Below are 15,935 nucleotides of genomic sequence, written 5' to 3'. Positions count from 1 at the left end.
CAAAAACAAGGTTTGCAAGTGCAAGTATAAGAATGAACGTTTCGTCCATCTCTAAACAATTAAGACTTGGTCAGAAGTACGAGTGCTGAGAAGCCACTTGCTACTTTCAGCGGGTCACAGTTTTCCTTTCCTCGTTTGTCTACCCCGGACTTGACTTTTTATGAGCAACTCGGCGGGTGTTTCAAGAAAAGCAGAGGACCTTACCCTACCGGTGCACCTAGTCCATGCTCCCAGTTTCAAGTGGAGTCCGAGTTGCTCATTTGCTTTTGTTACTTTGTATGTATGATTTTAGTTACTTTGTGTTCTTTGTTGTGTATGTCTGTTTTCCATGTCTGGTCTTTGTCCCTGGATTACATTCTTTTGATTACCGCTATAACATTGGTTCCCTTGGTTACTCTTTCATGTCTGGTCTTTGTCCCTAGATTACATTCTTTTGATTACCGCTATAACATTGGTTCCCTTGGTTACTCTTCCATGTCTGGTCTTTGTCCCTGGATTACATTCTTTTGATTACCACTATAACATTGGTTCCCTTTGTTAATCTTTCAGTCAGAGAGTAGAGTGTCATATTATATAATACACCGATTATTAACCTTAGTAAGAGCAACATGTGGAAACTTCTCGAATTCCAGGACAGTTTCTTCTCCATTATTTCCGTGTAACTGTCCCCTGAGTATTCTGGCCGCTGTGGTCGTCGATATCCCCATTCCATCGCCGATGAAGATGATGACATTCTTAGCTATATTCGTGTTTGGTTGTCTGTTTATTGCTCTCTTTAGAATTTCTTGAGATTCTCTCCTCCAGTAATGGGCATCTGAAGTAACAATTAAGAGTAAGTCTTTGGTTGGAAGCAGACACTCAAACGCACACGTACCGTTGATATAATAATGTATTTTAGACACAGAGGTTTCTCTCAAACTGTATAGAAAATGGGAATTTAACGATTGAGTTTTGCTATTAAGACTGGGTTACTAGTAACTGCTCCTGGTTTGTTCATTTGGAGTGCATTGTTTCAAAATTATTACTTATTTTACTTACAAAATATAGCATATCTGTTTTTAGTATCAGTCTTTATAAAAATCCGAAAGAAGGTGATTCATACATGTTAAAAACCCATCAAATGTACTTTTGTTTCTTATTCAGAAACAATTACAGACCAAATAACTAACCACTCATAGTTTGCATATTGGCTGTTGCACATTTGAGATAAAAATTATAGAGATTGTGTATGAAATTGGTACATTGCAAGAGTTATCTATTCTTGATTTGCTTTGATTTGGTTGAATTTATTAGTAGAAGATAAATGTATGATTTTCTCAAAACTACAGATCTGAATATCGTTACCCGAAAATGTAGCATATGTAGATCGAATAAGCATCGTTTATTCGGTGTTTTTTACACCATGAATCACCTCTATATACCTTATGGTAGTTCGTGAATTTTAACTGGACTGGTACTTAATCGGATGGCACGGAAAGTGAAACATATCTAAGATGATACGATTTGTCTGATTCTCACAAAGAAGCAGTAACAAAAAACTACGTGTAATTAAGAAATTTATATCAAAGTAAAAAATAAGTTTCATACACCAAGACATCCTCCCAGGGCGAAGGTGGACTCAAAACATTGAGGATGGCACCAAGAGCAAAACAAAATTAACCAATTTCTGTTTTTTAACCATCGGAAAAAAGAAGAGTATCCCTTATAAATTTACTATATCGAGCACTCCCAGAACAGTAACAACACAAAGGGTCAAAATCTGAAACGAAATTTAACGTCACATGGTTATAAACCCGATCATTTGCACATAAAAACCACAACAAAGGTCAAACACTAAGACGTGATGATTATTCATATATTCGATCAAACACACCCTAAACAGTCTTAAAAGAGTCGCAATATGGGACGAAGTCCTGCATGGAAGGGTAATTAATTAACATTGCCTTTTGACATGTCCAGAAAGAGCAACAGTGTCTAAATAAAAGACAATTAAAAGTTCAAAAAAAGAAAAAAAAAAAAAAACACACACACACACACACACAAAAAGAAACAAAAAAACAAACCAATACAAAAATAAATTAACAAATCAACCGTATCCTTAAATAAAGTTGTTTCTCCTTTTTCACTTGTATAGATTAACCAACGAATAATTAAAAAGCTCTAAGTATGATACCTATCGAATTGATTAATTCTCGGACTACTCGTTTAGAGAACCACCGTTTAATTTATATGGGAGAGGGGGCAAGGGTCAAACCTGAAAAGGACTAGGATATTAATATTCCTGAAAAAAAAGGCTGGACAGGCCATTAGGAATAAAATATTAATAGGTCATCTTAGCACGTATTTTCTCATAAAATTTGAAAAATTGTGCGTGTTAAATCATGAAAAACACTCACTTCGTGATATTCACCGGTGATCCTGTCAAGATATTTGTTGCCCCCCTCATCTTCTAACATAAAACTCTGGATCCGCCACTGCTTGATATTTTAACAAAAGCTTTATATAGGTATTCCATACCGAGGAACTTGATCCCAGACTTACTGTTTAACAGCTTAGTTTAACATTTGACCATATGGTTTCAGCATTGGAAAAGGGCGTACAAATAGAAGAAATCTGTTCCACAGGAGTCTTTCTTGTGCACGACACACTTTTTAACAGTTGTAAATATTCATGCAAAGTTTCATCGCTGAACCCCATCTAACGTATTTAAGTTAAAGAACGACCCGACACGATTTTTTGACACTTGGAATTAGGGGGGGGGGGGGTAACACATATTCTACTTATGCTTACTTAAGTGGCTACGATATACTTATTCGCGGTCCCAGATTTTTCTCTCTCGCTTTATTTAACCCAAGTAAGCTTTCCTACTTTGCGGATGTCCCTTAGTTTTGCTCATAGTTTTTTTTTCTAGTTTATGTTTTAGGAAGTCTTTGGTAAGATCAATTACACATATTTTACCGTTTTTATACGATTAAGCTACATTTACAAGCACACACAACATGCTGAAATATAAAACACTCTGTGTCAGTGGGTGACGTATTTCGGAGTAAATCGCTTTCCAAATTTGTGATCATTCTAATTCGATAGATTACAATTGCAAAATTTTTCCTAAAATATACTAATGTACCAGTCTTCGCTGATCTTTGGACCAACTCGATCCTATCTCGACCTGAACTATTTGACGTTTAAATGAAATATACCTTTATGGTTTCTAGTAGACTTTTCAACATCAAAAGACATGGAAATAGTATCCGTTCTATCAAGAAAGACATGACATGATTTAATTGGAGTTTCGTGAGAATTTGTTGTTTACATTTGTAGGTCTTTATGAAAAGACAGGTTGGTTGAAAACAAAGATTTGTCCGAAAACAAGTTCCGATAACACAGACTGTTTATAGATTTAATTACTACAAGTTTTTTAGTCGAAAGTCTTTACAAATCGACTGAATCGTTTAACGTTATTACAAAACTGAAGAAAAAAAATTGTCGTATGTAGAATACATCTCTAAGAATAAATATAATTTTACACAATAAAGAATGTACATGTATTTTGAGTCCTTTTGGAAATTTATTAAATTTTCATTCGTGTTGTCCTTGAAATGAAGAATCAGATGAAAATCTTTAAATACAATACAACAAACTTTAGAAAATAGTGAGCTGTATTAGAAATAATATAATCAATGAAATATCACAAAATTATTGTTATGGCGATTCGCTGGATCCACAAATATATATGTTGTTATGAATAATACTCGAATGTTTATAGATAAATATTTTAAATTCATATTTCATGCTGTGGTGTCATAAATAAGTACACTTTCGATAGGTCAAAATGTATGTTCAAAAACAAAGTTCCACGTGTTTTAAACACATGAAATTCGTCACTGAAATTTCATAATTCCATTAAAGTACTGTGAAATCATCGATATTCTTTTTAAGTAATTCTTTGAGAATTTTTCGAAATGTGAACTTTTTAAAGGTAAGAAATATTTTCAAAATTCGGACACAAACGGGATAATTTGAAATTCAGTTATATAAAGAAAAATATTTAAAACTTACCTTGGCTAAAAATACCTGGCCAAGTAACCATAAAAAGTATTATCGAAAGCATCACGTGCTTATCATATGGCGGAACAGTAACACATGTGAATCCTTGGTCGAGTGGGTGTATATCGGAAACACGTCGAATTGCAATAGTTATAGAATGATATTCTACCTGGAATCATTATCATTTATAATCGGGTAAATATCTGGTCAAGTTGAACAAGTAGGGGTTGGCCCAATGGCGTTGTTTTCTCGAGTAGAACCATCCCAGTGACCCGGGCCCCGTGTGTTGTTGGGTCCAATAGTCTGCCAGTCAACCACTCGGAGCACGCATAAGATGTTTATAATTACTTCTAATAGGAATAAAGACAACTGTTTCATACTGACGACCCCTTTATAACCTGACCATAACAATTATATTAAATCGAGTGTTCTTCGTAATCTATTATGTTTGAATTATTGGGTAACTAACTAATACCAACAAGATTTATGTTGAACTGTCATAAACATGCAAGTTACTTCGGAAAGTTTTCACACAATTAATTCTTCTGAGTCCTTAAAACGGGGCTTAAAACCGAAACTAAGTTCTCTTCCACTTCCGAGTTATCTCTTCTTTGATAAATTACCGTTGTATTTCCATGTAATTCTTGTCACTTGTCTGTTCTTGCTAAACATTTCATTCTTTCACATTTATAAACGGTAAACTTTTTTCTCTCTGCTAGCCTTAGAATGCCTAGAAATATCACTTCGTAACACATTTTCACCTTTCTTCGTACATGGGTGTGCGTGTTATTTAGAGGATTATCCGAACGATTGCTTTTTCAAAGCATTGCTTTGATAAACAATATACGGTCACCATGGCCTTAGGGTTCATAGAAATTCGTTACATATTTCGAACTATTAACTACATGCCGACTTAAGGTCGCGTCACTCAGGTTGACCTTAGTTACGGTCAAAACTTAATATCCGAAGAGCAGGTCGTATAGCCACAGGAAGAACGTCAGGATTATAAGAGTCCGCCAATCCGCGTAAACTTCGTTTAATCTTTTAAGCGTAGTTGCATTTACAGTGTATTCGCAGGCACTAGTTTCTTACTCGTCTAGTGCTAGCCCGAACCCTCCTCATACGAAGAGAAGCGAACTCACCCGAGGATAGTTTTTTTTTTTTTTTTTTTTTTTTTGGGGGGGGGGGGTGTGAGCCCTCCTCTCTTACGTCTCTTGCAAGATGTATAAGGTCTCTGCTATAGTCTATAGAAGTTCTTTTATAATCCATGTGAATGGACCCGTGAGGGCATGATACATTGATATATTATTAAAATTATAACATCACATTACATTGAAATTGCATTATAAGCAGATAACACAGATCACCACATAGTACAATATAGCACGAAAATGAGGGATGTCATGTACAACAGAGATGGGGCATGCAGAAAAAAAAAATTTAATCACAGCTAGCTATTTCAATTATTCATATAACCCAAATGAACATTGCCACTTTTGAGTTGCGAAGAGCTTCAAGAATCAACTTGTTATATCCGTGTGTCCGTCTACTAATAACGCGAAACCACTAAAACACACTGAAGATGCCTTCTCTGAAAATTTAAGTAAACTCGTTGCTTAACATGTATCGATGCGGTTCTAATCACTACCATGTATGAGTGGCCTTTCATGTCAACGATACTGCCATCATGATAGTATTTCTATCGTGATAGTGTTAGATCTTAAACGCATCATGATGGAAGACAAAAGCATCATTACAGAAGTTAAAAGAATCGCGGTGGAAGTCAAAAGCATCAAGATGGAAGTTAAAAGCATCGCGGTGGAGGTTAAATGCATCATGGTGGAAGTTAAAAGTATTATGATGCAAGTGAAAATTGCAAGGGCACAATGTTTTTTGAAACTAACCAATGAGAGCAGTTCTTACAGTGTACGAGTCGAGTGTCTAGAAACGATACTTTTGACTTTCATCGCGATGTTTTTGTCAGTTTAATTGCATCGTGATGCTTTGCGCGTGACTTTAAGCAAATACGATACTCGTTATAAGTATCTCGACACTTTTAGTAATATTATGATACTTGTCCAAAGCATCGTGAATCGTGATACATGTTTAAAAACACACAATGGAATAAAAAAAACTGTTCATGATTGAAGTGTCGTTAATTTGACATGAACAGCCACTCAATACCATGGTTATTTAAAGTTTTGGAAAATGAACACACTGAACACAAAACCAATCAAAAAATAAAAGTGGTGACTATGGAAACGTAATTGGGACATTTACTTGTTGCGGTTCTGGACATATTTCAGCTTTTTTATCTCGTCATATATCTGTACAATATAAAAGCTTTGAACTTAGCTCTTTTCATAAATGAAAATTTTACATAAAGGTAAGTAGAAAACGAAAGTAAGTTGCATTCATATATGTCATTCGGAGTCGGTAATGACAATCACTTACCCTTTTTATCTGGAAAATAATGCGTCATTTTTAAAAAAAATTTGGACATTTGGAATGACTGTACACAAGCTTGAATTTCCACTGATTTTTGATAGGTAGTGCTCTTGTTTGGTTCAACGCATTATTTGTAGGTTTTACAGATTTCAAGTTGAATCTTCTAAGCCGCAACTTTTCTAAAACGGCTGAATAGATTTTGATGAAACTTTCATGTTGCCATCTGAATGGCTTTTGGGGTTTCTGGATGCAAAACATTAACTTTGTCATGTGTTGACCGAGAAGGAATTATTTTCTAATCAATCGCTGAATGGAATTTAATATAACTTTAACAGATTCTCAATGTGCACCTTCTATTTTATTTTTCCATCTTAATGTCTTAAATGATTTATGGGGTTCCCGAGTGGAGCAGGGGCATCAGCAGGTGAGCTTGTCTAACTGTTTTGGAAGTTTGTTAAATATACCTTTTAATTGAAATGTCTCAATGTCGATTTTAATTTAAAAGAAAAAGTTTTACATAGTGAACCTTGATACAACACCAGATGTCAAATTACATATATGAACACAACATTCAAACTCAATAACTGGTTCTGGTTCTGGTTCTACCACTCACCAGAATGAAAATAGTCAATGTACTTCTTAATTTGCAGTTAAATGTGAGAAATGAGTAATTTATACAAAATTAAGAAAAATAAGGAGAATAGGTATGGTGTATATGTCAAAGAGACAACAACCCACCAGGATGAAAATGTCAGTCAACTGACTAATGACAAATATCTACTTCTGATCCTGTTTTGGTCCTCGAATCTTACAAAGTAAGTTATACTGAGGAGTCCCATCAAAACCTTCCATGTCTTTAGGAACCAATAGTACAATTTTATAGAGATCTTAAGAGTTTTTACCCCAAACCAAAAAAATGTTTATTTTTTTTCACTCCTAGTTCCTCGTAGATCCAGTTATCACCACAAAATTAAATCCAAGGCTGACTGATGGTAAGAAATCTTGTGATTCATTTTCATGGAGATCCATATGGCACTGTCTGAATTTTATATTGACTGGTACTTTCAAGTACAGTACACTAACCAGCAACCCAATATAAGGAAAATAGTACCATTCTACCTGTAACCCTATGTAATGGTTTAATGGAATTGTTTACACAAGATAAAACCTCAGGTGATATTAGTCTCAATACTGCTAAGTAAGGAAGTCTAAAACCAAAGAGGCAATGAAGAGAAATAATTAAGAAAGTATAAAGTTTAATTGTAGTCAGTAACTTCTCATTCTTAAATATTATACCTAATTCTAAGTAGTTTTTGCAAACTGAGAAAAAATAAAATAAAACAGTTATAGATTAACAAACAATTCTAAAACAACCTTATACATAACAAGAAATAACAAACAATTTCACATTAAGGAGGTAGATCTAAGGTACGAGACACAGCTCTTACACATCATTGGAATGTTTGTATTCAGCAGTTTACATCAATCTCATGTAAGCATCAAAGTAGCTTGGACTGATTTCATTCTGTTTCAAATGAAAGCTTGATAGGGTTTGGTGAAATTGAATATGATACAACCATATCATAAGATTTATGTCCCTTAACCTAGGTCTACCCCCTTAAGTACAAGTCTTTGTAAGGAACAGGCAAAAGTGGCAAATCTGAAACATGAAGGTAAAAATACACTGATTTGGCATTCAAAAGAGCCTCTTCTATTTGAAATATCCACTATTTGACCACTGCATTACTGGAGATGTTTGGAAATTTTCTGTTAGAATGTTAAAATTTGAGGTTTTTGACAAAGTTATCTGTTTCTGAACTGTTCATTTGCAGTGAACTGCATTGAAATTGTACATCATTTCATTTTATAGAAATGATATATAAAATCTTGTCTTTATTCTGATTGAACAAATATTTAATGATAAAATTACTGTCAATTTGGTGGATTATTTCATACCATATTTCACCCACTGCCTGCTTCTTACATAGACTGACACTTATTATTACACAATTAACCATAATATACAACCCACTAAAAATGCAAAAAATATACCTCATTTGTAACACTTTTTCAGAACATTTTAAGGTATCAGCTGAGGTCAGCCCAATTACTATATGCCCTAATTATGACAAAAATTCTTCACATAAAATATATCTTGAAGTATAAACCATTCTTCATAAACTATATTTTAACTGCTCAAATCTTTTTTCCTTGAAAGCCAATACTTTTTTCACTGATCACCCAAGATGTTTTAATGAAAAAATTAAATGGACTTAACTTTAAACTAGATATCATTGATATTTAATCCATCTCTGGATCCCACTGTGGTAAAAATCCTGTACATCAGCCATGCACAACACATTCAATTTATCAAGCAAAACTCATTACAGCTAAGACACAAAGCAGTTATGAACATATCATTTATTGGACATTGAGGTCAAAGTTCAAAGTCAAAGGTCACCAATATAGTATGTAACATATCATCTTGAGCTGATTAACCTTCATGCCCAATATCAAAAGCATATGCCAGAAGATGAAAAGGTTACATCCAAGACGCAAATCATTAAGTTGTGCCTTAGGTAAAAGTTCAATGTCAAAGATCATCAACCACAGTATACCAGACATTGTCTTGAGCTGATCTACCCTCATGCAAAATATCAAAAGCCTACACCAAAAGACAACAAAGTTACAGCCCAGAAACGATTTTTTACAGACAGGATTGACAGACTGATTACTAAAGGGCATCCACCACATACTGGCTGAGCCTTCCTGAACATAGGTCATAAATTTCTAAAAAAGAGACAAAAAAAAACCCAGCACTTTGAGCAAATTACTGATGCTAATTACGACAAGTTATTAGCTATCATATAACAATATATGATCATTTCAGGGGCAGATGAGGTTTGGGGGACAGGGTGTTGCAGGCTATCATTTCTTTGGTAATTTGCACAAATTTTGCTCAACTTCACAAAATTTTCCAACAAAAAGGAGGATTCTTACAGAGTTTTCCTAGAAAGAGTATTGTTTAGTGATCACAGACAGTCCCATATTCAAATTTATTAAGACAAAGTGAAGAACAATGCATCCAATATACAACATAATCAAACTTTTCCTCACCTTTATCTTATGGTTCAATACACTGTGTAAAAGTTTGAAAAGATGCAGAAAAAAAACTGGAAAACTTTTTTTGCAGGATGAAAATGACAAATGTTTGAACAAAAGTAATACTTGTTACCAGGTATAAAAATTGACCTCTAACAAATGCCTGATTTCTCTCTGTGATTAGAATGTTCTCCAATTATAAAAACATTGTACATTGTTGGTATCTATGCCATTAGAGTGTCTCCAACTAATCAGCAATCAACAATCACTATCACCATCATTATCTACAGGTCATGGACATTGCTTCTAACACTATAACCTAATTTGTTTACTTTCTTATTTTTTCTTCAATTTAGACATGTCTTTCAGAACATTTCCTGTGATTTCTTTTCCATGCTGTAAAATTTTCTTGTCCAACAGTGACAAAAACAACTTCACCTGAAATATACATAAAATATATTATTTTCTGGTCTATCTTCCATAATAATGGTTGTTTTAAAATGATTGTATAAGGGAGCAATCATTTGATTTTTTAGGGGGGGGCTAGGATCCAATTTTGTGTCCTACATTTTTTTTTATTATCCTGTCTTTTTATTCCAAATTTGATCCTAGCCATCCCCCCATAAAAATTTTATAACAGTTGCTCCCTAATGTGTAACACTTTAAATGTACTCTGTGAAGCATGTCTTGTTTAACCTTCATGATTCTTGTAAATAGTTGTATAAATGAACTAATATTTGTTCATGCTTTTTTTTAGTTGCCCACAACTATGGAATTGCAAGTTAATACTATTGTTTAATTCATCAGATTTCATTGAGAATTACAAATTTCTTGCTAACTACATGTATTTCAGATAATAACTAGCTTTGATTTAGCATACTTTACATCTATCTCGGCAGAGCATTCTATTTCAAAGCTTTTACACATCTGCCACACTCCCTCCTAAACCCCTCCCCTTTATGAAAATTGGTACAGTACCCCAGAAACAGCTTCTTGGATTTGTAATAAGCCTTGCCCTTGCATTGTGATTTTTTCACATCCTATATAGCAGAGCCTATGGGCTAGTGGAGTTACACATAGATAACCAGGAAGTGGTTATAGGTCCGCAGAGAATATTGATTTTAAATTTGCATTATGCAATATTGCCTAAAATTCAACTTTTTTTGTAACAGCATTAAAATTGTTCGTAACATAGTAAAATATTTAAATGTATTGAAAATAATATTTTGTGGGATTTGTTCATTGTAATAATACCATAATGGTGCAATAGTTTTACATCATTCAACAAAAACTGCTGTTGTAAATTTTGTTGTTTTTTCAGACATATTTACAACCAGAAAAACTATGTCAACACCCAAGAAACAACTTTATATTTTCACATATGATTGACTAAGTAATGATAAATGTATTCCCTAAATATAAGGTTGCTTGTTGGGTGCAGACAACATTTCCTTGCCAAAAATATGACCCGAGAGTGACCAAAAGTATAAAATTTGACAGAATATCTGAATTTTGGTAAACTTCAAGCTTTTTTTTGTCCTTTTAATGCAAGAATTATTCTAAGTCTTTATGTTTTCTCATTTATGATTGATTGAAGCCTCTAAATTAACAATTGAATCTTTCAACAATCTGATTTAATTTCAGCTGTATTATAGGTCAATGAGAGCCTTTACTGCCCCATCTCCTTTTCTTGAATTAAATTAAGGTGTTAATAAACCCTGATCAGGGGAAACATTCATCCTTTGTTTTATCATTCAACAACTCAAATTATCTGGGGCAACAAGAATTTCTTTCCTTCTTTTTTCTCTTTCAACAATTCATCTTATCTTGGGCAAGATGAATTTATTTCTTCCTATGATGTTTTTCTGTTCAACAACTGACTTTATATGGCACAACAAGAAATTATTTCTTCCTATGATTTTTCAACAACAACTTACCTGAAATTGGGAAAAAATTCCTCACTTGATTTTTTGACATCAACCTTGAAGAACTCACCTTGTCTGGGGTAACAAGAATTTTCTTTGTCCTTTACATGTTCCACCTTTAACAAATCATCTGATCTTAGCCCACAAATATTTTTTTTCCTTTGATTGATCTACCTTCAATGAACTCACCTGATCAGGTGGTAACAAGGTATGAAAATGTACAGGTAACTTTTTCCTTTTGATGTTTCCACCCTTAATTATTTCCTCTAACACCACCAGGTAATTATTCCTATTCATCAGTTGACGTGATATTGACATTGTCTCCTCATTGTTGTATGCCTGAAAAATAAGGGCTGTAACTCTGTAAAAATTTATTTGATTGGAAAATAATAAAATCTTGATTAGTATCTCATCTTGATGTAAATACATATATATGTTTCTACTTTTGTATGATAGGGAATGATGGACTGAAGGATGTATGATGGCTAAAATTATAGTCTACTTTCGCTTTGTGGGTAGGAGAATAAAAATCATGGACCAATTCAGAGATGATAAGAGTCTGAAGAGATCACTTGAGATGAAACACTTCACAGAGGCATCTGCAAAGTAATAAATAGACAAGAGAAATGCAAAGCAGGTATACTGTCTTGATGTAAAATATTAAGAATGTAACCTTGATATAAACTTATGATCTTGTCATTCAATAACATTCTAGAATTGCTTATGATAAAACATGAGTATGTACTAAGTTTGATTAAAATTCATGAAAATATGTTGATGTCATAAACAGAAGCCTTAAATTTACTACAACCTTTCATAATTATTTTTGGTAATGTTAAGAAGATCCCTAAGGATAACAAGGGAGATAAGTCTCCTGAAGTCCAAAATCCCTAAGGATAACAAGGGAGATAAGTCACCTGAAAGTCCAAAATCCCCAAGAATAACACGGGAGATAAGTCCAAATTCCCCATTTACCAGAGATTAGAAGATATTGGCAGTTTTTACTTAAAAAGTTTTTTTTTTTTTTTTTTATTTTGATGCATCTAATTTTGGTAGTTCTCAGGCATTTTATTTTAATGCTGTCTGGAACACCAAAGTTGTATATTTTCTTTCGTCATCAGTGGTTGCAGTACTGGTATTAATATATTTTACTTAAAAAATATCTGAATAATAAAATTTTCATGTATAAATTAGTTCTGTTTGTTTAATTCTGTTACATTTGATAGAGGTGCCAAATAAAACAAAATTAAAATACAACCAAATTTCCAAACAGAACCTTTTATGCTAATTTTCTGTGAAGGCTCAGCTGGTATTCCATGAGGTTAATCCTACACGTTCCTCTAAAACTCCAACAATATTAAACCAAATTTTCTCTTGAAAGTGTTCCACCTACCTCTTGGAAGTACCAACTGGACCTGCTAAGAAAATAAGCATGAAATGGTCTTTCTAGTACTTCTTACCTGATGGTACCATCCAGTAGGTATAATAAGCATTTCCCCTGCCTGAACTTCTACAGTGATGTAGTTGGCATCTTTGAATCTTGGATACATCTTAAAATCAGGGTTAAATGCATCAATAGGACTGAAATATAACAGAATAGTATAATAAGAATTATTTACAGATTCAAGGAATACCTTCCAGATTATTTAAATGCCTTTAACAACAATTCATTATAGAGTGTATAGTAAAAGTACTTGTAAAAAATTCATAAATAGTCATTGTGTGCTTGTTTTTTTATGGTTTTCTGAATTAATTCCCTATTAAATGTAAATTTTCCATTGAAAACTAAAATGTTTTAACTGTATGTCTTGTATGAGTTTTGATTTTTTATCTAATAGGCTTGAACATAATGAAATCCATAATATAATGCATAAAACATGCAGGTGACATGTCCATACAAGAAGTTAGTTAAGTAGCACTCCAGCTAAGAATCATGCATAATGTGATTCATGGGTGAAAAGCCTACATATTTTTATTTTTAACGTTTTGTTTGAATTGCCATAGTAAACAGAATTTAAAGATAAAAAGTATATCGAATGCACTGTAGATTTCAAAATTAAGGGAGATACACATGTAACTCTGCAAAAGACACTCAAATACAATAAAATCTATTGGATTTTCAATGTTGATTATCTCCTAAAAGCAGAGAGTTCTGAATAAAAAATTACACATTTCATAATATAGACCAATAAAACAATTTAATTACAAAAATAAAAAATATGTAGCCTTTTTTGGGTTGTATTCACATTTTTCTGATTTCACATGATTCTTACAAAGACAGCTACTTAACACCTGACAATCTCTAATGCTACTGAAGTGTTACTCTGTAAGTATATGGACTGTATAATTAATATGAAGTTGCACACTTACTCATTGTAAGTTTTTTTTTTTAATATAAACATGAGTTTTGTGAAACCTTGAAAACCTACACTCAAAATTAAAAAAAAAAAAAAAAAAATTGCAATATCCCTCACAAAAAAGAGCAATGTAGAGTTCATCAGCTACTGTAAAAAAGTTCTTGCTGGAAGAAAGCATCTTTGACTGATATTTCTATGGTAGGTAAAATTATTATATATTTCTTTCGTATTTCTTTCTATCAATAAATATTCAGATCTGAATAATGAAGCAAACATAAAAATAAATAAAAAACAAATTTATAAGCTTCCTTCAGGATACCCCTGCTCCAAATAAAAAACCAGTAAATTGGATTATTTCCCTTTCTAAAGACTTGACATATTTAACTCCCTTTCCAAGCATCCAACAACATTTCATATGATGTTTTATAAGAATCCACTCAACAATTTAAAAAAAAGTTATGCTTACAAGTCAGTAATATGTTAAACCATTAAGTTGAATTATCTCCCCTAGGCAATGAGTTGTACTTAGGAGTCATTAAAAGGTACAACCATTAAGTTGAATGATCTCCCCTGGGGAAAGGAGTTGTGTTTATGGGTCATTTATATATTAAACCATTAGATATTGCTTCTTAAATGTACTAGTCATAATCATGTACAACCCTTGATTAAATTTAGCTTGTTAGCCAAACATTAAGTATAATTGACCCTTCTAAATGCTCACATGAGTTGGGTTTCACAAAAAACCCTTAGCAGTTAATGTTAAACATACAAGCATTGCCAATTACAAGATAAGTAGACAGAATGATGGGCAAATGGAAGAACAAACAAACAGGTAGTTTCCTCCACAAAACTTCGTAAGCAGGGTAAAATGATCTTATAAAAAAATCCTTAATTGAAATTGTCTTCAATCTTTTATTTCTATCATTCTGATTGGTCAGTATTTGAGCTATAAATAAGTAAGAAACAATACTCATTTTGATGTGTTTTGTGAAATCAGCCTATGGGTATAAGAAGCAAATTGCTATACCTTACAAAAGTGCATAATGAAATATTATTTTGTGCATGACATACAAGAAACTGAAACAAGAACATCAGAGGCACAAAAAAACAACATTAAAGATGCATTGCATACCTATCATATTTTTTACATTCCAAAGGAAAATTACAATTCCTTTTTGGATGTATGTATAATAGGTGATCCTGTCCTGGTGGGAAAAGCTTGTAAAGTAAAATAGAAAATATGTTACTATAGAATAAAATATTACATATAAAGCCACTCAACATTTAAATTTTCAGTAGACTTTTAACAAAATCACTAAGCATAGCCATGTTTCCCGAGAATGAGGTGCAATAAGCTAAACCAATTGATTTCTGGACCTGTGTCGCACTGCAGCTGTGATTTATAGTTGCTGAAGAAAATGCTACCAAAAAAGTGTTTTGGACAGATATACAGAACTGCAGAAAATAATTCCTATAAAAATTAGAGAATCAAAATTTCATGCTAATGTGCACATCAAATGGTGTTCTTGCTACAGATCAAGTTTTCTAAATTCTGTTAGATAGATTTGGAGGAGTTGCAATAACATGATGATTTTCAGTAAATATCTAAGTTCAAAGGGCCATAACTCCCATAAAAAATAAAGAATCAGAATTTTCTCATAACATACACAACTACATGGTTTCTTGATAAATACCAAGTTCCAGGAATTTCTATTGTTTCAGTTTCTGGAGTTGTGATGACAAGCTGAAGTGTTACAAATCGACGGACAGACTGATGGAGTGACCAGAATCCAAGACCTGCATCCGCCTTTAGTGATGCAAGTAAAACATGTAAGTCCCATAACTCCTGTTACATTAATCAATCAAAACATCCATATGACATGACCAAATATACATGGTGTCTAACATTGTACAAAATTTCAGCAAAATCTGATCGATGGTCTGTCTGGAATTGCATCCACATAGGACCTGTGATGGACACATCAACAAAGAGATGAAGAGACACAAGAGCCGTTATTAAGTCCAACTTGTGGTGGGAACAAAACTGAGAAGAGTT

General features: G+C 33.1%; 2 protein-coding genes and 1 long non-coding RNA gene across 7 annotated transcripts in view; 1 reads left to right on the top strand and 2 right to left on the bottom strand.

The window, feature by feature from the left end:
- The window catches only part of LOC148601273 (alkaline phosphatase, tissue-nonspecific isozyme-like), a 22,717-nt gene extending 18,326 nt beyond the window's left edge, over positions 1-4,391 (bottom strand). Inside the window, exons 1-3 of one of the 2 annotated variants that reach the window (XM_088555971.1) lie at positions 4,060-4,391; positions 3,201-3,256; positions 594-814 (exon numbers count right to left, since the gene is read on the bottom strand). In XM_088555971.1, the coding sequence (XP_088412097.1) occupies positions 594-814; positions 3,201-3,240 (261 nt within the window). In that variant the 5' untranslated portion in view covers positions 3,241-3,256; positions 4,060-4,391. The remainder of the gene's footprint in view (positions 1-593; positions 815-3,200; positions 3,257-4,059) is intronic. The other variant, XM_088555970.1, reaches the window with a different exon arrangement.
- On the top strand, positions 3,894-15,935 carry LOC148601272 (uncharacterized). Its single transcript, XR_015917212.1, has 3 exons — positions 3,894-3,979; positions 11,979-12,159; positions 15,602-15,935. It is a non-coding gene; the product is annotated as an uncharacterized LOC148601272 (long non-coding RNA).
- LOC148601271 (uncharacterized) overlaps positions 7,735-15,935 on the bottom strand; it is a 34,788-nt gene continuing 26,587 nt past the window's right edge. For all 4 annotated transcript variants that reach the window (XM_088555972.1, XM_088555974.1, XM_088555973.1 and 1 more), the window contains 4 exons: positions 15,012-15,097; positions 12,983-13,103; positions 11,712-11,861; positions 7,735-10,035 (listed from right to left, as the gene is read on the bottom strand). In XM_088555972.1, coding sequence (XP_088412098.1) covers positions 9,934-10,035; positions 11,712-11,861; positions 12,983-13,103; positions 15,012-15,097 — 459 coding nt within the window. In that variant the 3' untranslated portion in view covers positions 7,735-9,933. The remainder of the gene's footprint in view (positions 10,036-11,711; positions 11,862-12,982; positions 13,104-15,011; positions 15,098-15,935) is intronic.

This window comes from Perna viridis, chromosome 12 (genome assembly GCF_037379345.1).
Source record: "Perna viridis isolate PV_CMFRI_1.1 ecotype Kerala chromosome 12, ASM3737934v1, whole genome shotgun sequence".
NCBI classification, from domain to species: domain Eukaryota; kingdom Metazoa; phylum Mollusca; class Bivalvia; order Mytilida; family Mytilidae; genus Perna; species Perna viridis.
The sequence above is the reverse complement of the archived record's forward strand: the minus strand, read 5'-3'. Positions and strand labels throughout refer to the sequence as shown.